The sequence below is a fragment of the Ceratotherium simum genome, chromosome 30 (genome assembly GCF_057802395.1).
Source record: "Ceratotherium simum simum isolate JZ-2026a chromosome 30, ASM5780239v1, whole genome shotgun sequence".
Lineage (NCBI taxonomy): Eukaryota > Metazoa > Chordata > Mammalia > Perissodactyla > Rhinocerotidae > Ceratotherium > Ceratotherium simum.
In genome coordinates, this window is record NC_141929.1 from 15,073,187 (window position 1) to 15,094,674 (window position 21,488).

General features: G+C 36.3%; 1 protein-coding gene across 1 annotated transcript; it reads right to left on the bottom strand.

Moving 5' to 3' along the window:
• Nucleotides 1-12,506: 12,506 nt before the first annotated feature.
• CMTR2 (cap methyltransferase 2) lies at nucleotides 12,507-19,866 on the bottom strand. The gene is made up of 2 exons (XM_004431815.3): nucleotides 19,504-19,866; nucleotides 12,507-16,059 (listed from the first exon to the last, which is right to left on the bottom strand). The coding sequence occupies exon 2, from the start codon at nucleotides 16,038-16,040 to the stop codon at nucleotides 13,740-13,742; it is 2,301 nt and encodes a 766-aa protein (XP_004431872.1). The 5' UTR covers nucleotides 16,041-16,059; nucleotides 19,504-19,866; the 3' UTR covers nucleotides 12,507-13,739.
• Between the last annotated feature and the right edge of the window lie 1,622 nt (nucleotides 19,867-21,488).

The following is a 21,488-nucleotide window of genomic DNA, read 5'->3' on the forward strand; positions in this document are numbered from 1 at the left end:
GGGACTTTAACACTCCACTTACACCAACAGATAGATCATCCAAACAGAAGATCAATAAGGAAACATTGGCCTTAAATGACACACTAGAACAGATGGACCTAGTAGATATATACAGAGCATTCCATCCAAAAACCAAAGAATACACGTGCTTTTCAAATGCACATGGAACATTCTCCAGGATTGATCACATATTAGGCCACAAAACAAGTCTCCACACATTTAAGAAGACTGAAATAATACCAAGCATCTTTTCTGACCACAAAGGTATGAAACTAGAAATCAACTATAGGAAGAAAATCAGAAAAGCCACAAATACGTGGAGATTAAACAAAATGCTACTGAACAATGACTGGGTCAATGAAGAAATCAAAAAATAGCTGGAGACAAAAGAAAATGAAAATACAACATGCCAGAATTTATGGGATACAGAGAAAGTGGTTCTGAGAGTGAAGTTTATAGCAATACAGGCCTATCTCAACAAGTAAGAAAAATTTCAAATAAACAATCTAACAATGCACCTAAAGGAACTGGAAAAAGAAGAACAAAGAAAGCCCAAAATCAGTAGAAGAAGGGAAATAATAAAAATCAGAGCAGAAATAAATGAAATAGAGACTAAAAAAACAATAGAAAAAATTAATAAAACCAAGAGCTGGTTCTTTGAAAAGATAAACAAAATTGACAAACCTTTAGCTAGACTCACCAAGAAAAAAAGAGAGAAGGCACAAATAAGTAAAATCAGAAATGAAAGAGGAGAAATTATAACAGACACCTCAGAAATACAAAAGATTATAAGAGAATACTACGAAAAGCTATATGCCAACCAATTTGACAATCTGGAAGAAATGGATAAATTCTTAGAATCATACAACCTTCCAAAACTGGATCAAGAAGAAGTAGAGAATTTGAATAGACCAATCACCAGTAAGGAAATTGAAACAGTAATCAAAAACCTCCCCAAAAATAAAAGTCCAGGACCAGACGGCTTCCCTGGTGAATTCTACCAAACATTCAAAGAAGACTTAATACCTATCCTTCTCAAACTCTTCCAAAAAATTGAGGAGGGCGGGAAGCTCCCTAACTCATTCTACGAAGCCGACCTTACCCTGATACCAAAACCAGACAAGGACAACACAAAAAAAGAAAATTACAGGCCAATATCACTGATGAACATCGATGCAAAAATCCTCAACAAAATACTAGCAAATCCCATACAACAATACGTTAAAAAGATTATACACCGTGATCAAGTGGGATTTATTCCAGGTATGCAGGGATGGTTCAACATTCGCAAATCAATCAACGTAATACACCACAGTAATAAAATGAAGAATAAAAATCACATGATCATCTCAATAGATGCAGAGAAAGCATTTGACAAGATACAGCATCCATTTATGATAAAAACTCTGAATAAAATGGGTATAGAAGGAAACTACCTCAACATAATAAAGGCCATATATGAGAAACCCACAGCTAATATCATCCTTAATGGTGAAAAACTGAAAGCTATCCCTCTAAGAACAGGAACCAGACAAGGATGCCCACTCTCACCACTCCTATTTAACATAGTGCTGGAAGTCCTAGCCAGAGCAATCAAGCAAGAAAAAGAAATAAAAGGGATCCAAATTGGAAAGGAAGAAGTGAAACTGTCACTATTTGCAGATGACATGATTTTATATATGGAAAACCCTAAAGAATCCACCAGAAAACTTTTAAAAGTAATAAACGAATACGGTAAAGTTGCAGGATGCAAAATCAACATACAAAAATCAGTTGCATTTCTATACAGTAACAACAAAGTAGCAGAAAGAGAAATTAAGAATACCATCCCATTTACAATTGCAACAAAAAGAATAAAATACCTAGGAATAAACTTAACCAAAGAGGTGAAAGATCTGTACACAGAAAACTATAAAACATTTCTGAAAGAAATTGAAGAAGACACAAAGAAATGGAAAGATATTCCGTGCTTTTGGATTGGAAGAATTAACATAGTTAAGATGTCCATACTTCCTAAAGCAATCTATAGATTCAATGCAATCCCTATCAAAGTTCCAACAACATTTTTCACAGAAATAGAACAAAGAATCCTAAAATTTATGTGGAACAACAAAAGACCCCGAATAGCTAAAGGAATCCTGAGAAAAAAGAACAAAGCTGGAGGTATCACACTCCCTGATTTCAAAATATACTACAAAGCTATAGTAACCAAAACAGCATGGTACTGGCACAAAAACAGACACACAGATCAATGGAATAGAATCAAAAGCCCAGAAATATACCCACACATCTATGGACAGCTAATCTTTGACAAAGGAGCCAAGAACATACACTGGAGAAAAGAAAGTCTCTTCAACAAATGGTGTTGGGGAAACTGGATAGCCACATGCAAAAAAATGAAAGTAGACCCTTACCTTACACCATACACACAAATTAACTCCAAATGGATTAATGACTTGAATGTAAGACCTGAAACTATGAAACTTCTAGAAGAAAACATAGGCAGTACCCTCTTCGACATTGGTCTTAGCAACATATTTTCAAGCACCATGTCTGACCGGGCATGAGAAACAATAGAAAAAATAAACAAATGGGACTACATCAAACTAAAAACCTTCTGCACAGCAAAGGAAACCATCAAGAAAATGAAAAGACAACCTAACAATTGGGAGAAGATATTTGCAAACCATACATCTTATAATGGCTTAATCTCCAAAATATATAAAGAACTCATGCATCTCAACAACAAAAGAGCTAACAACCCAAATAAAAAGTGGGCAAAAGACCTGAACAGACATTTCTCCAAAGAAGATATACAGATGGCCAACAGACACATGAAAAGATGTTCAAAATCATTAACTATCAGGGAAATACAAATCAAAACTACAATGAGATATCACCTCACGCCCATCAGAATGGCTATAATTAACAAGACAGGAAACAACATATGTTGGAGAGGATGTGGAGAGAAGGGAACTCGCATACACTGCTGGTGGGAGTGCAAACTGGTGCAGCCACTATGGAAAACAGTATGGAGATTCCTCAAAATATCAAGGATAAAACTACCATATGATCCAGCTATTCCACTGCTGGGTATTTATCCAAAGAACTTGGAAACACCAATGCGTAAAGATACATGCACCCCTGTGTTCATTGCAGCGTTATTCACAATAGCCAAGACTTGGAAGCAACCTAAGTGCCCATCAAGGGACGAATGGGTAAAGAAGATGTGGTATATATACACAATGGAATACTACTCAGTCATAAGAAACGATGAAATCCAGCCATTTGTGACAACATGGATGGACATTGAGGGTATTATGCAAAGTGAAATAAGTCAGAAGGAGAAGGTCAAATACCGTATGATTTCCTTCATTAAGTAGTAGATAATAAAAATAAACAAACACATAGAGACAGAGATTGGATTGGTGGTTACCAGAGGGGAATGGGGGAGGGACGAGGGCGAAAGGGATAATTTGGCACATGTGTGTGGTGATGGGTTGTAATTAGTATTTGGGTGGTGAACATGATGTAATCTATGCAGAAATAGAAGTATAATGATGTACACCTGAAATTTATACAATCTTATGAACTATGTTACTGCAATAAACAAAAAATTTTAAAAAAAAGCTACATTACAAATCTATAGTAATCAAAACAGTATGGTATTGGCAAAAAAACAGACACATAGATTAATGAAACAGAATAGATAGCGTGAAATAAACCCACGTATATATGGCCAATTAATTTATGACAAAGGAGTCAAGAAGGTACAGTGAGAAAAGGACAGTCTCTTCAAAAAATGGTGCTAGGAAAACCGGACAGCCACATGCAAAAAAAATAAAACTGGCCCACTATTTTATACCACACACAAAAGTCAACTCAAAATGGATCAAAGACTTGAACATAAGACCTGAAACCATAAAACTCCTAGAAGAAAACATAGGTGGAAATTTCCTTAACATCGGTCTTCACAATGACTTTTTGGATTTGACAACAAAAGCAAAGGCAACAAAAGCAAAAATAAACAAGTGGGACTATATCAAACTAAAAAACCTTCTATATAGCAAAAGAAACCATCAAGAAAATGAAAATGTAATCTACTGAATTGGAGAAAACATTTGCAAATCATATACTGGTAAGGGGTTAATATCCAAAATACATAAAGTCATACTACTCAATACCAAAAAAACTATCTGACTAAAAAACAAGCAGAGGATCTGAGTAGACATTTTTTCAAAGAAGACATATAGATGGCCAACAGGTACATGAAAATGTGCTCAACATCACTAATCATATGGGGCATGCAAATCAAAACCACAATGTGATATTACCTCACATCTGTTATAATGGCTATTATAAAAAAGACAAGAAATAACAAAGATTGGTGAGGATGTGGAGAAAAGGGAACATTTCTGCACTGTTGGTGGGAATGTAAATTGATGCAGCCACTATGCTTTACTTTACTAAAACAGTATGGAAGCTCCTCAAAAATTAAAAATAGAACTGCCATATGATCCAGCAATTCCTCTTCTGGGTGTTTATCTGAATGAAATGAAAACACTAACTTGAAAAGATATTTGCACCCCCATGTTCATTGCAGCATTATTCACAATAGCCAAGACATGGAAACAATCTAAGTGTCCATCAATAGATGAATGGATAAAGAAAATGTGATATACATATACAACAGAATATTATTCACTATAAAAAAGAAGGAAATCCTACCATTTGCAACAACATGGATGGACTCTGATGGCATCATGCTAGGTGAAGTAAGTCAGAGAAAGACAAACACCGTATGATTTCATTTATATGGAGGATTGAAAAAACAATTTTTTTTAACTGAGCTCATGGTGAGAACAGATTGATGGTTGCCAGAGGTAGGGGCTAATATACATATACACACACATATATAGCTAATAATACTGTATTGTGTATTTGAAAGTTGCTAAGAATAGATCTTAAAATTTCTTATCATAAGAAAAAAAACTTATAATTGTATGGTGATGGATGTTAACTAGACTTATTGTTGCAATCATTTTGCAATATACACATATCAAATCATTATGCTGTACACCTAAAACTAATGTAATGTTATATGTCAATTATATCTCAATTAAAAAAATAAAGCAGAAATTGATGAGTTAGAAAACAGAAAAAACAATAAGTAAACCAAAAAAGCTGGTTCTTTGAAAAGTAATCAATAAAATAGATATAGTTAATCTGATTTTTAAAAGATGAGAACGCACAAGCACACAAAACAAAAGAAACAAGCTCAAAATAGGAATTTTTCTTTTTAATCATGAGACTACTTTGTACAACTCTATGAAAAAAATTTTTTTAAGAAAATCTAAATGAACTATCTAGAAATAACATTCTAGGTAAATATACCAAAACTGACACTAACAGAGACAAAAGCTCTAAACAAATGAATTTTGTAAAAAGAAAGAGGAAGTCATAAGAGGTCCCCTGCCAAAGACACCAGGCTCAGCTGGTTTCACCAAGAAGTCTACCAAACCTTTAAAGATCAGATGATGCAAATGCTACTTAACTATTTCAGAGCATAGAAAAAAAGAAAATGCCAAAATTATTTTTATAAAGCAAATTTAACATTGATTCCAAACCAGACAAATATTGCTCAATAAAACAAAACTATAAACCAATCTCACTTATAAATATTAATGCAAACTTGTAAATAAAATATTAGCAACAGAATCAAATAATCCATCATAATCAAGCAGTGCTTATTCCAGGAATGTAAGAGGAGTTCAATATTAGGAAATCCATTAATACAATTAATCACATTAATAGAACTAAAAAGAAAAATATGCTCATCTCCACAGATTTAAAAAATGGAAAAAGTGGGGCCGGCTTGGTGGCGCAAGCAGTTAAGCATGCGCGCTCCGCTTCGGCGGCCCAGGGTTCGCAGGTTCGGATCCCAGGCGCACACCGATGCACCGCTTGGTAAGCCATGCTGTGGCAGCGTCCCATATAAAGTAGAGGAAGATGGGCACAGATGTTAGCTCAGGGCCACTCTTCCTTAAGAAAAAAGGGAAGGATTGGCATCGGATGTTAGCTCAGGGCTAGTCTTCCTCACACAAAAAAAAGAAAAACTAAACATTCATTTATGTTTTTAAAAAGCCTCAAAAATAGGAAGTAATTCCTCATTCATATAAATAAAAAATAATAAACTAAAACAAAATCAGCAGCCAACATAATCAGGAAACACTAGAGCAGCAGTTCTCAAGGTGTGGTCTGTGGACCCAAACCAAGACATTATTTATTTCCCCTTTTCACTGTGTTAATAGTCACACTGATGATGCAAAAGCAAAATTGCTGGTGCCTTAGCACAAATCAAGGTAGTGGCACCAAACCGTACTGGCAGTCGTTGTATTCTTCATCACACATATTCATAGTGGGGGGAAAAAAGCCATTTTTACTTAAGAATATCCTTGAGGCAGTAGTCAAAATGATTAATTTTATTAAGTCTGGACCCCCAAGAACGTCTCTAACATTCTGGGTGAAGAAATGGGAAGTGCACGTAAAGCACTTCCGCTGCATCCCAAAGCAGGATGGCTGTCTCCAGGAAAAGCATTTGAGCAATTCAGTTGCAAACTGAAGTTGTGCGTTTTTCATGGAACAATGTTTTTACTTTATAGAACAACTGGCAGACAAACTATAGTTATTCAGACTTGAGTATTTGACAGATACTTTCTCAAAATTTAATAAAGTGAGCTGTCACTTCAAGGAAAACAACTGACAGTATTTGCTGCCATGATGAAAGTGAAGCACTCAAGCGAAAATTAGAACTTTAGAAAATTTTTGTCCACCACCTTGAGCTTCACAGCTTCTCAGGATTTAAATTTTTCTGATAAGATCAGCAATGTTTAAAAAGGTGATTTTTTTGATACCATATAATCAAATGTGTCAACATTTACAAGACCTGCACAACTCAATGAACCAATTTTTCCCAAATGACAAATTCATGGTGTTACAAAACCACATGTGGGTAAGTGATTCATTCAAAGTGCAAGAGAGACCAATGGATTTTAGTGTAAGAGACTACACAAAGTTCATTAATATAGTTTAAGATTCTTCATTGCAACCAAGTTTTAAGAAACTATCACCTGTCAAGTTTTAGAGTAGCACCAAAGAATATCCGTAATTACCTGAAAAGGTTACTCAAATACTCCTCCCTGGGGCTGGCCCAATGGCATAGTGGTTAAGTTTATGCGCCCTGCTTTGGTGGCCCAGTGTTTGCAGGTTTGGATCCTGGGTGCCAACCCACGCACCGCTTACCAAGCCATGCTGGGGCAGCCGTCCCACATATAAAGTAGAGGAAGATGGACACATATGTTAGCCCAGGACCAATCTTCCTCAGCAAAAAGAGGAAGATTGGCAATGGATGTTAGCTCAGGGCTAACATTCTTCACCAAAAAAAACACAAAAAACAAAAAAACAAAAAATACTCCTCCCTTTTCCAACTATGCATCTATGTGAGGCCAGATTTTCTTAAGTACTTCAAACAAAACAATGTATTCCAACAGACTGAATGTAAATAAAAGATATGAGAATCTAGCCATCTTCTACTCTAAAGACAAAAAAAGATTTGCAAAATGTAAACAATGCCATGTTTCTCACTTAATTTTGTTTTGGAAATTATTTTTCACAAAAAATATTTATATTAACACATAATGGTTTTATCATTATTTTTAAATTAATAAATAAATTTTTCTGTTTTAATTTCTGAAAAGTGATTTCTGAAATATCAACAGATATAACTTCCATTAAACAAAGTTCTTTGGATTCCTCAGTAATTTTTAAGAGAGTAAAGGGGTCTGGGGCCAAAAACTTTGAGAACCACTGCACTTCAGACATTTCCACTAAGGTCAGAATGATGTCAGGTGGGGGCAGAAAATATGCAAGATGAAACTGGCACATGTTGTGCCAGGAAGTACGGAAGCTATCAAAGACTGCTTGACATACGTAAAAAATGACATAGGTATCAATTTGAAGGAGCCCCTCCCCCACCCACACATTTGCTCATCAAGCAAGAACAACAGTTGTGATTGATGAAAATACATCAAATATATAACCATCCATGAGTTCCTAAAGATAGTTTTAAAAAAACTACAACAAAAGAAATCACACTGGTCACCTTTGGAGGTTGCTAAGACATCAACTTATTTTTCTGAAAATTAATGTTTTAAAAAATTAAGCATTTCTCCAGCTTTTCCTAAAAAAACTGTTTCAGAAAAAAACAGTTGATGACTTTAAGTATCTATTATAAACTCCAATTAATACAGAAGAAATATAGTTAGGAAATCACTAATTTGCAAACTCTACATAGAGCCAGGTATCAATATTCAATAGATGCTAAAACTATTAAGTGAAAGATTGATAGAAAACTTAGTGTACAAAAAACATTGACATCTGAACCTCTGATTAACCCCAATGCCACTGAAATGGGGCAACTAGCCATTTTGTACTTCAAGATGTGATAAAAAAGGAAGTACACACCACCACTTAACGGAGTATTCTTGCCAAGAGTAATCAATCCTCTAGATCTAACTACCAATTTATAGGAAATATGTGGCATAGAAATACAAGTTAAAAGATAAAATAATCAGCCAAATCCAAAATGTGGAAAACTGCAGGACAGTTAAAACTGCATGGAAAAGAAAATGCTGGGATGAGGAATGGGGAGAGGGACTCTTACTAGATTGAGGGACTTCAGAGACATATTAAGTAAATGCAATTTGTGAACCTTATTTGGATCCCTATTAACCGTAAAAAGGCATTTTTCAGACAACCTGGAAAATCTGAACATGGACTAAGTATTGGCTATTACTTTTGTTAGGTGTGATAAAGTCCTTATCTGTTAGAAAGATTTCATGAATTTGCTTTAAAATGCTCTAAGAAAAAAAGTATAGGAGGATAAAACAAGTCCAGCAAAAAGTTGATAGTTATGGAAACTGGGTGAGGGTACATGGGGGTTGTTACACGATTTTAATTTTGTGTATGTTTCAAAGTTTTTTATAATAAAAAACAAAATCAAATAGTATTCTGTAGACACCTATATTGACAACATGGAATACAAAATAAAGTGTACGTCACAGTACCTTGCCCTTCAGTTTATAATTCTGGCAAGAAAATGAAAGAATGGAGAGAGAGGGAAAAAAAAACAATATAAGACTGCTTAATTTAAAGTAATGCTCAGATTGAATGATTCAAGCAGTAAGTGCAATAGCACTAGGAAGAGATTAATATTACTGGAGTTATTGGATAGTTGCAGGAATGATGCTTACTCTAATAAAAAAAATTCACTAGGATGTTTGTGCTTGTTCTGAATTTTCTCAGCTACTCTAGTATGTAGACTACTTTTTCAATCCTAGAATTTACCGGAAACAGAATAGAAACTCTCAAGTATAGACAGTAAAAGCACATCTGTCTTGCCGAGTAAAATCATTTGGTGTTGAAGTACAATCTTAAACAGCAAAAACATGCAGATATGCATGTAAATAAAATAGGTTTATCCACAAAGATCTACAAATCTTTTTAATAAAAGTATCTTTTCAGCATAATGTACACAAATAGTTAAAAAAAAATCTCTACAAATATTTTCTTTAATTGTATCATAACAAATTCAAGCCACAAATCAACAATGTGGCTGCAATATTAAATAATAGTGTTGAGTAAAAGGCTAAACTGATGCTACTGTACTTGGTATAAATGAACACAGAATGATCACAAAATGAACACAAATGACCTAGTTGATCTATTAAGACTCTCTGGTTAAGACACAAATATCAAGATTTCAAGAAAATTAGAGAAACACTATGAGGCATACAATTTGTAAATGAGTACACAACCTATATGTGAACACAAGCAGATTAGACTTTTAAATAAAATTTTCAGTTGAGTGAAATTAAATGCTAACCTATGCTCAGTGACAGATAATTTCTAAAAACTTTCACTAATAAAGAACAGGTGGCGTCTTCACGGATCTCTGGTCATAAAGCAGCTTCACCTCTTCCCAAAACATTCCAGTATAAACTTTTCTGTATTGGCCAAAACTAAGAAAAAACAAATAACAGAATGGGGGGGTAGGGGGCGGGAGAACTCCCTAGTCAAAATTTGCTGTTTTATGTAAACTAACTGAAGAATGCATTGATTAGAAGCACAAAATAAGCAACAACTCATTATAAATTTATTGAGTAGTTTTAATTACATGCCCTAAAACATATCTACATATTATGACTAACTATATGTAGTATCCGGCTTTTAGTTGACTTGCTACTTGGGCATTACGTCATTCCTAAAAAATGTTTACCATCTAAATAGAAATTCAATAGGGAATATTGAAATTTTTGTTTCATAGTTCTGCTGCTAAAATCAGCCTGAAATTAGTTTTAATCTAGTAAAAACTAAAAAAAAAGGTGACAAGGCCTATTATCAAACAATTGAGTCTCTCTTTTTAATAGTAACTACGGAGTAAACAAATGTTCAGCCAAGCCTTGTGTATCTGTACCATGTATAATTTTTCATCATATATTTACATTAAGCCTGAATTTTGCTCAAATTGTATTAGATTACAAAGGAAATTTAAATAAGACCTAACTGTACCAGTATAATTAATAACCCCCCACCCTTTTTTTTTGGTGAGGAAGATTGGCTGTGAGCTAACATCTGTGCCAATCTTCCTCTAATTTTTGTATGTGGGATGACGCCACAGCATGGCTTGATCAGCAGCGTGTAGGTCCTCACCCAGGATCTGAACCTGTGAACCCTGGCATGCAAACCTAACCACTACACCACCAAGCCAGCCCCACATTTTTATTTTTTAGAACATAAACATTAACAGAAAAATCTTACGTTTTGTTAAAATCTTTATAAGCATGTACTGTTTTTATAAAAAATAATTGTTTAAAACAATTTAAAAAATTGAAACAAAACTAAAAATGTCCTATTTCTTATTTTTATCTTAGAAAACAAAATAGACTAAATGAAATATCAGTGTTGCCCTTTTTTTTTAATCAATGAAAAGTTCTTAAACACGGAAAATAAGATTTTGGTTGAGTTTATAATCAACATTTTCATTTCTAACAATGTAAGGGATTAACTGATTTCATATACCCATACCACAGCACTGTAATTAATTTTAAAACTATTCAATTAATGATCTCATCTGGAAATGAAAGACAAGGTTTAAATATTTTTAAAGACCTGGTATTCTCATCAAAGATAAGTAAAATAAAGCATCAATAAACATATTTTTTCCAACTCTCCTAATATTTTAATCTTGCTTCCTTCATTCCATTCCAAGATCTTTTGAGTAAAAAAAAAAGTTTAATGTAAATCTTTTTAAACAAAATAGCTATTTTAAAGAAAGTAAAGTCCACAAATTTGCATTTTAAATTTATTTCAGAAAACGTATTTTCAATGTATTTAAATATTTAAGTAGTATTAGGATAATATATAAAAGTCCCCCCATTAAAGTATAAATCCCACTTTCTTCTTCGGGAGAAAATTAAAATTGAAGAAATTAAATTTAAAAACTCTTTCTCATCTAAGTTTTTTAGGAAACACATTTGTGAAGTTTAAATTTTCTGGATGTTAAAAATTCTTTTCAAAAAGTATCACAATTACGTTAAAAATCACAAGATCTACCAAAAAAAATTTTTAAAGAACAGTAACTATATCTCTCACCTTACTGTCCTCCTCTATTTTGTCATTCATTTTTTTGGACAGCATTTTTCCTTCCCTTTTTCTCAAAGAGAAATTCCTATAAATCATTGGTACTTGTCATCAATATCTAGTTCAATTTGAACCTTTCTCAAGTCACTCACCTGTACAGCAAATCTGAATCCAATAAATCAAATGAACAGCAATTGATTCCAAAATCCAGGTTAAAAACCAAAACATATTCTAGCATACACCAGTATGTTATATAGTCTAATACAGATTAATGATAAAAAACTAAGCTTTCGATACTTATTTGAGGGGCTTAATAGAAAGGGTTTCAACTTCATTCTAATCAAACGGTTAAAATAAGTAAAAATAAACTGCGTCGTTATATTCGACCAAACCAACCAAGACATAAAGAATATTAAGTACAAAATGGTTTTCCAAGAGTGGTTTTTAATTCTCTTTGTAACCAATTTCCTATCAGACTTCTATCATTATACAACTGGAACTGCTTCCATGAAGTCACCAGTAGGAAATCACACTTCTTTCAGAAATCTGCCTCCAGGCCTCCGCGCCCTCCCTGGCAAGAACTAAATCTAGCCCCTCTCATCCCTCCCTTAAGTATTCAATTTCTTTCCCGAAGTAGAGCTTCCATAAATATTACAATATTAAGGACTAAATTTTAATGAATACAAATCAGAGGAAATGAAGGAACATTAACTCCCATCCAAACCTTCCTTTAAAAAAAATCTGTTTCCAAGTCATATTTTTAACTTCCCCCATGATTCTCTCTTAAAAAAGACGAACACAAAATCTCTCTGCTAATGACTTTATTCATGAATCTATAATAGAACTCAAAATAGCAAAGAACATGAAAAAAATTCAGATTAATATTTATCAACCAGAAACATCAGAGAATACATTTTTTCCATATAACTAACAAAAATGCCTAAAATGCACACATGAGAATATAAATATTCTCCACTTTGTGGAATTTCAAAGTAATGAAGACTTGCTTAACAGTCTTTCAGAAAAGATCATTTACACTGTCAAATACATATAATTCAAAAGAAATCAAACGTAACTCATAAAATAACCACCTCATGGTTAATCTTTTGGTAAAGTACTACTTTCATACTAAAAAAAGAAATTAGTAACGATTAAATTTTAAATGCTGAACCACCATTCTGAAAGTGTTAAAATTTTTCTTCAGTATTCACTAAATTCATCACATTCATGTCCCCACTATGAAACTATAAACACTACTTTGCAATTTAAAAAAATCTTTCAGTTCAGATTAGTTCCTGGATGTTAAAAATTACTACACCATTGCTAAATGAAGCTTTTCATGATATAGGAGTGTTTTAGACACAATAATTTTTCATTGTTTCGAACATGATCTTTGGTTTGATGCTGTCCTGATATCCTTTCTAGCCGGATGGTTCTGGTTAGTAAAATATTCATAAAACAACACACTAGTTTCATTCGAATGATACAAGTAAATTGGGTCAGTGGCCTAAGGGCAATGGCAAATACAAAGAAAACTGGCAAGATAAGTTCTCGAATCCATAACTGACATGGTCAGTGTTAAAGGAAATCAGTGTTGCTGAGGAGTGGCTCACCTCCTTTCATCCAAGACCTCTATCAACTCATTAACGGCATTAGCCATTTCGAGGAAATCAGTTGGAAAAAAATCTAATCTGAATGAAGGCACACAGGTGCAAATCTTAAGCAGATAAATAAGACCAACTAAATTACATACGCAAGCATGGGTGTGTCGACCCCAAGCACATACATATATCTCATGTTTGAGGTTGAATATCATCACTGCATAGATTCCATCACATGGAAAACTCTACGCCTGTGGGTATATACATCCTAGAGATCAGAACTAGGTGATGGTTCTTCAGAAATAATGAGACTTTAAAGGACGTACAAGTTGGCCTTTCCCCAAAATGAAAGGTTTTAAATTAATAGCAAAACGATGCAATAACAATGAAAACTGTAAAAAGCCATAAAGTTAAATCTCAGAGAGGACAAGGTCAATTTCATAACTGAAGGCTGCTGATGATTTCTTCTCTCTCTCTTTGAATAATCAAATGCAAATGCCTTTTAGCAATGGCAGCATTCAAATCCCACAAAAAATCAAGTAGTGCCCCCTGAAGGAGCACCTCCATTGGCACAAACTGTAAAACCTGCTCTGGTGCATCAGTGTTAAGCAAAGCACTCAACAATTCATTCACATTCTGCAGGTACTGGAAAACTGGATTTGGAAGGTCCTGATAACCAACACACAGCAGGACTGCACAGGTCTTCAGGGGTTCAGAGGATGTGGGACAAGAAAACGTGATGAATCTAAAACAGCTGTGGAGTACAAAGACCAAACCAGCCATAAATCTCGTAAAACAAGAAAGTACAGGCAAAATCATAACATCTCCTGTATGAAGCTGCTGCAATGAATGCAGAAGGCAGTCCAAAAATAACTGCTGGTAAGCTGGGTCTCCATCATGAAGCAATGAACAGCTAAAAGTCATGAGCTCAGCTGATTCCAAAAGTCGAACTTCCAACGGTATACGCATTTTGATATCATGGAGAGTTGGAAAACCCACAAGCAGGCACTTTATTTGGTTACTGGGTTCTACAACCTGATCATCCTGAAGGCACTTGGTAAGTCTAAACAACTCAGAAAATATCAGTTCTTCAGAAAAAACGTGACAAGAACAATAATACTGCCGTTTTGGCCTAAACTTGGAATCCAAATTCAAGGCTTCTCCTAATGACTTTTCAATTGCTTCATTAAGAGCCTTTAAAATTTCACCATCACAGAAGGGAGAACACTTTACCTTTGGCAGTTTCTTTCCCTCTAAAATATGCCATAAGTGACACTCAAGACTGGAAGATGTCCCTTCTAAACAAGAACTTTGCCCAGGTTGATATGCAGCATGTTCTTCAGCCCAACTATTCAAGTATCCTTTGGCCACCTTATCTTTCCATGAAAGGGTTTCCAGCATTTTCCTTTCATTATAAGTTTTAAAATATTTGTTCCTCTGCCCAAACCATTTTGTATTTGTACTACAACCAATGTTAGATTTTTTTACTAGCCAATTATTTCTGGAAAGAGGCTTCAAATGAAACTTTTGCATGAAATATTGAACAGCACAGTCCCTTAAATTATTCAGCTTTGCTTGTTCCCCTTTACCCATGCACTCAAACAGACGAATGTTCTCAGAAATAGTCTCTAGCTGGTATTTATGAAAGAACACACAACATTCTTCATGTCTTTTAAGAAAAGATTCAGGAATCACATGATGAGGAAAGAGAGCTTTCCTGGTCATTTCAGTCCCAAAATTCAGCACCATCTTAGATAACAGAAGATGGATTGCCTCTCTTCCCTTATAGTGGAGACATACCACATAGACTTCTGAGTTTCCTGCCTTGCTAGTAGCAGGTTTGAAAACATGGACTTGGTCAAAAGAACAGTTTAGCAGGTACATCAGGTTTATGGAACAATGCTCAAACAAAGTAAACATCTTCAGAACAAAAGAGCCACCATTTCCAAGAGTCGTCAGAGCAGTGACAACTTCACAGTAATGCAAAGAAGAGACTAGAGCTTCTTGTTCACCTGGGTTTCCTTGGCAATCAAAACTCCCATCTGCAGTGATTAAGTGAATGGTAGCCATGTTGCTTACGAAATCCTGAAGTCCAGTTAGATATTGCAAAGTCATGATATCACCAGTGTTATCTGGACCAAAATACCACCAGTGCAAAGTATTTGCAATAAGTCTGTCATCCATAATCATCATAAGATTGTCATTTGCTTCATGGTATGGATTCAGAGTATTAGCTACCCAATTCCAATCACAGGGGAATTGGAAGGATTTTAAGTAGTGATTGAGACTAGCTATAAAAGCTCCAGGAGCTTCACAAAGGTGTAAAGTATTCAGTTTTCCATTCTGAAGAGCTTCCTGTGGAATAAGTGGAAAGCTGCACAATATTTCATGAAACTTACACCACGCTTGCGTACAAAGTTCAGCGTTCACGGATTTTCTCACATGAGAAATTATTTTTCCAGCTTTATTAGTGAAAGCAGTGTGCTCGTGCCACTCATCCAGTTTCTTGTCACTCAGTAGGTTTTTTACTTCATTTAGGGAGTTCTTCAAATCAAGAAATGCATTAAATTCCGTGTGGTCACAGGTGAAAATCTCACTAGGATCTGGTAACTGCCACTCATTATTAAGTGGCTTGCCATAAGAAAATTTCTTGGCAAAGAGTTCAACAATGTCAGCAAGAACATCTGGGCTGAATGTCTCAGGACTTGAACCCAGTGGTGGCTTTCTGTACTTACTCATTTTCAAATTAAATTAAAATCTAGAAAAAGAAAACACACAATTAAATTAATCAAATTTATTAGTGAGTGAAATCTCATCCACAGCACATCAGATCACACTCATGACAAACCACATAAAATGGGAAGGCTAATGTCGGCACACTCTGTTACGTAACGAGGCAATTTGGAATAAAGAGGAAAGGCTTCAACATCCAAGAGACCTGGGCTCGAATTCCAGCTCTGCCACTTACAGCTTATAAGCAGCCTTGGGCAAATTACTTTACATCTTTGAGTCAGTTTCTTATTTTAAAAATTGAGGTATAATTTATTTAGATGAGGATAAAACATGCTAGCACATAAAAAAGCATATACCAAAGGATATTCATCAATGAATGGCAGCTCTTATTACCAGAGTAACCCATCTAGCTCCTCCCCAAAGTTCTCCTTTACCCATGGCCTGAGACACCACCAAAGGGCACCAAACACACTCTTAAACTAAGATTCATCCCTGAACATGACCTTTAATCAAGCTCTAACAAGTGACTTTTAGCATTTTTTTTTTTTAGCTCCCTCGGAATCTCACGTCCTTCCAGGAGAGGGTCCTGCACCTGAAGCCAGTACTGGTCCTGCTACCAGGCCTCTCTGCTACCACCCACTTCCTCACCTACCAGGACTGCCGAATATGTTGTCTGTCCAGATCTCACTCTCTTGCACTTTGGCAGTACCAAATCACCTTTCCAGGCCATCAACTAACACTCATCACCAGACTGCTTGTTAACTGGGGTGTACTTGACTGACCGGTTAGCCTCCTTCTGCTCAATGCTGAAACTGACCTAGAGTTCACCCTGGCATGTTTCTAAACTACAGATCCCTGCCTCACCTGGTCGGTCAGACAGATCCATGCTTACCTGATAAAATCTTATTTCTTCTTGCCACTAAAACTTAACACACTTTGATAGGAGAATTTTAAACTGAAGAAGTATCCTTATTGAATATACAAATTACAAATAGTCACCCTACATTCTGTGTTCTAACACTGCCTAAGAAACCAAAACACCTGTCCCGTGGCGAGGGAAAGGGATATAAGAGAAAGAAGCACAGCTTAATGGCATAGCTTTGGAAAAGTTCTAAATTCCAGTAGATAGAGCAATGAGTATTACATGGTTATTATGCTATTACACAGTATTAGCACAATGTTAATCAATAAGTGCTTTAGTTCATGAGTTCTGCATTTATTTAGCCTTTTCAATGCATTCTACACCAGTTTTCAAAAAGAATCTAAATTTGTTAAACATGAAAAAAATGACAACTAAACCACTATCCCACAAGAAGCCAATGTTTGATGATTAAAATGAGAAATAAAGGTGAGCTAGCGCCACAATAACATCCAGAAGACTGTATTTACTGGCATTTACTTTGTACTGTTCTTTTAGCACAGTTTTTTAACCTTTTATATTTTAAGTTATTTACAAGTGTGTCTACTGTACGAGCTTGTAAGCTTCTTGAATAAGTATCTTCTTAGCCATTTCTGTTTGCTATAGTATATCTACAAATTACACACAAATTGTGGTTAATTGTAGTCACAATTACCCATCAATATCTTTTTCTTACCTTGAATCAATTATTTGTTTTACTCTTAGAAGCTATATTTAGACAAATTTCTGAAAGAAGGCAAAAAGGAGGCATTTTCACACTCACTAAAATCGTAAATAAAAGCAAGTGAAAGTTTATTACAACAAGCTATTCTATCTTAATTCACACCATGCTTACTGGAAACTACAACCAGGTTTAGATCTCAACTATATTCTATTTTGGGAAAAGTCTGATTTTAGTCATTAACTTCACATACTAATTAATGGCTGTAGTTAAGCTCTGAAATCTTACCTAATAGGTAATTACCTTCACATGACAACAACTAAAATGATTCAAACACTCCATTGTTCTTCCCGACTACACCTGTGGTACACAGACCAAAATTATATACATTATATATTTATGTATAAATTATATATTAATATTGAAGAATGTTCAGGTCGATAATCCATGATTTATCCGAACATTTGTTTCCTACTATCAAATTCCCAGAATCCAACCACTTCTCACCCACCTCCAGCTCCCAGCCTCCTGATGGTAGACACTGTCAACTCTCTCCTGGATTACCGCCGTAGCCTTCTAACTGGTCTCTTTGCTTCTATCCTTGCTTCCTACAGTCTATTCTGAAACACACTGACCAGAGTAACCTTATAAAAATCTAAGCTACACTGTGTCGCTGCTCTGCTCAAAACTGTGCGATGGGTCCCCACTTCACTCCAATGTAAATGCCCAAATCCTTACAGCAGCCTACAGGGCCCAGGAAGATTTCTGCCCTCTGGCTCAACCTACTTCTAACCGAATTTTCTATTACTAATTCCCATACTCATTCTGCTCTAGCCACACAGGCTTTCTTGCTCTTCACTGAAGACACCAGGCACATTGCAATCTGCAAGTCTTTGCACTGGTCAGTCCCTCTGCCTAGAATGCTCTTCCTTCAGATATCTGCATAGCTAACTCTCTCACCTCCTTCAAGTACTTACTCAAGCGTAACTATCTCTGTGAAGCCTACCTTGACCTCCTAACCTAAAATTGCACCTTGCGTTACCAACGGTAAAGACGAAAATAAGAACTTCGCTGTGTTTCGTTTTTCCATGGCACTCTTTTCCTTCTAACATATTATGTACTTATTTATGTTTAATGTGTATTATTTGTTTCCCAAACTAGGATCTAAGCTCCACAGGACAGGAATCTTTGTTTCGTTTACTCACTTATCATCCCAAGAGGTTAGAACAGTGCTTAGCACACAGTCAGCACTCAATAAATATTTACTGAATAAATGAACGGATATCATATTTAGCACAAAAGCCCCTCTTCTAATTAGGTTCTGAATATGAGTCATGATAATGCACCTCAGCTTCACTCCAGCACTTCAACGCACGACCAAAAAAAGCATGGGATTTACAGAACGCAAGGAAAAAGTTTCCAGTATGTGTTTCTCTTTCCCTTTCATTAAGCACTCCATAGAGCTTTGTAGCATCATAATTCTAAGAGGGTCAGTATTAACATTCTTATTTTGCAGACTCGAGCAGGAAGTCACGTAGGCCCCGGCCCAAAGCTACAAAGGGAATACCTGCAAAATTCGTGGGCCTAACACAAAACCCACAAGACCTCATCAACAGCTGTTACCTCTCCAATTAACACTTACAAAGGAGTTTTAGAAGTGCTTCCCCCAACCCCTCCTCCCAGCAACAGCGGAAAGAATAGCTAGTGTGTATCCTGCACTTCACTGTGGGCCAGGGGCACCCAAGATCTCGGCTCAGCTGGTGCAAGCGAGTCTCAAGCTCCATTCGAGAGGCCCGGTCCCTGACCTGGAGGAACCTCAGACCCAGCCCCTGCCTCACCCACTGGAAGGTGTTAAGAGGCCCCGGGCTCGGAACCCGGGCCTGGATTACCTTCGCTCACGCCCACCTCGGCCCCAGAGTCTACAGGGGCTGCGCTTCACTCGCTCTCCTCACTCGAGGGGGCCATTCTCCACTTTCGCTCCCGGGGCTGCTTCCCGGGCCGGTCGCTCCTTTGGGTCTGCGGCACCTCCGCCACGGGGCAAGGAGGTGACCAGCCGGGAAGGAAGCCCGGACCCGCCCTCGCGACACTAGCAGCGGGACACCACCTCCAGGCCGCGCCGCCGCCGAACGCCCGGCAGCCCGAGAACCGCGACAGACACTGCGCACGCGCCTCGAGGCCGGCCTGGCGTAACGCGTTAACGTTACGCACGCCGGCGACTCTCGCGACGCCGAGGCCTTGGCTCCCTAGGTTTGCTTCTCCGCAGGGTACCTGAGCTGGGCAGCCCCAGCCTTCCTCACCACGGCCTCTATGGCAACGGGAGCTGCGCGCGCAGACAGAGCGTCCTTTGGCCCCGCCCTCTCGGGTGGAGAGGTGGGTGGAGCGGGGCAAAGCCGCCCAGGGCACGCTGGCTCCTCCCACCTAGCCTCTGGGACCTAGAGGCTTTGCAGCGCTGTCGGGCAGAAGTTAGTTCCTAGTACAGCTTGAGTTCACACAGGTGCTCGAAAGACAACGTGAGGTTAAAAGCCAAACTAGGAACCTGCGAGATAACACTGTTATTATAACATACATATATATTTATAAGCCAATGAGAAAAAGACAGCCTCAGAAGAAAAATGGGCAAAGATTTGAACAGGCAGTCCCAAAAAAGTAAAATACAGTAGCCAGTAAGGATATACAAAGTTGTTTAACCTGTTATAAAAAAAGAATTGGAAATGAAAACAATATGTTTTCACTCAATTTAGCAAAGATTTAAAGAAAGATTTAAAAAGATCGATAATGGTGAGAGTATGGAGAAACAGGTTTATCTACTGTGGTTGGGAGGGAAAATTGGTATAAACCTTCCAGAAGGCAAACTTGAAAATAGCCTTGGCCCTTAGCCCAGCAATTCCCACTCCTAGCAGTTTATTCTTAGAAACACAGCTGGCACTCACTTGGGACAAAATTTCATTTCAGCACCTAATGACAACAATAACAAAAACAGGAAACTTGCTAAATGTCTACTTTAAGGGAATTAATTAAATTCTTTACAGTACATTCATATAATGGGATACTATGCAGCCATTAATAAGCTATATGTGTTAACAGTATTGCGTGAAAATAGTAGAATATAGAACTGTGTGTAGAGTTTGAACCATTTATGTAAATCATATATATATATATAAAAGACAATTTTATAAGTCTTCCAGGACATGCATCAATGGAGAAAAAATTGTCTTTTCAAAAAATGTTGCTAGGTCATTTGGATATCCATATGGAAAGAATTTTAAACTTTGTTTGGACTCTTATATCATAAACAAAAATACATTTCATTTGGATTGCCAATCTATATTTTAAAAGTTAAACAATAACTCTTTTAGCAGAAAACATAAGAGAACATCTTCATGACCTTGAAGTAGGCAAAAAGTTTATAACAAGACAAAAAAAGCACTAATCATAAAGGGAAAATATATAAATTGAACTATATTAAAATTAAGAACGTCTATTCATTGTAAGACACCATTGAGAGTGAAAAGGCAACATATAGCGTGGGAGAAGATATTTACCATACATGTATATGACAAAGGACTTGTATCCAGAATATATAACACCTACAAGCAAATAAGAAAAGATGTCCCAGTGGAAAAATGCGCAAAAGACCAGAACAAACTTTGAAAAGATGATATCCAAAAAGCCAGTAAACATATGAAAAGATGCTCAACTTCATTAGTCTTTGGGGAAATGTAAACTAAACCCATAATGAGACACAATTACACAGCAGACTGGATAAAATAAAAAAGACTGAAAATATGTGTTGGAGAGTATGAGGAACAACCAATGGAAATCTGTTTGGGAAAAAAGGATCTTCTAAGATATTTCAAACTCATGAATTGGTTGC

Coding starts and splice junctions, on each gene's coding strand:
- CMTR2 (XM_004431815.3), bottom strand. CDS start 16,040: ATGAGTAAGTACAGAAAGCCACCACTGGGTTCAAGTCCTGAGACATTC.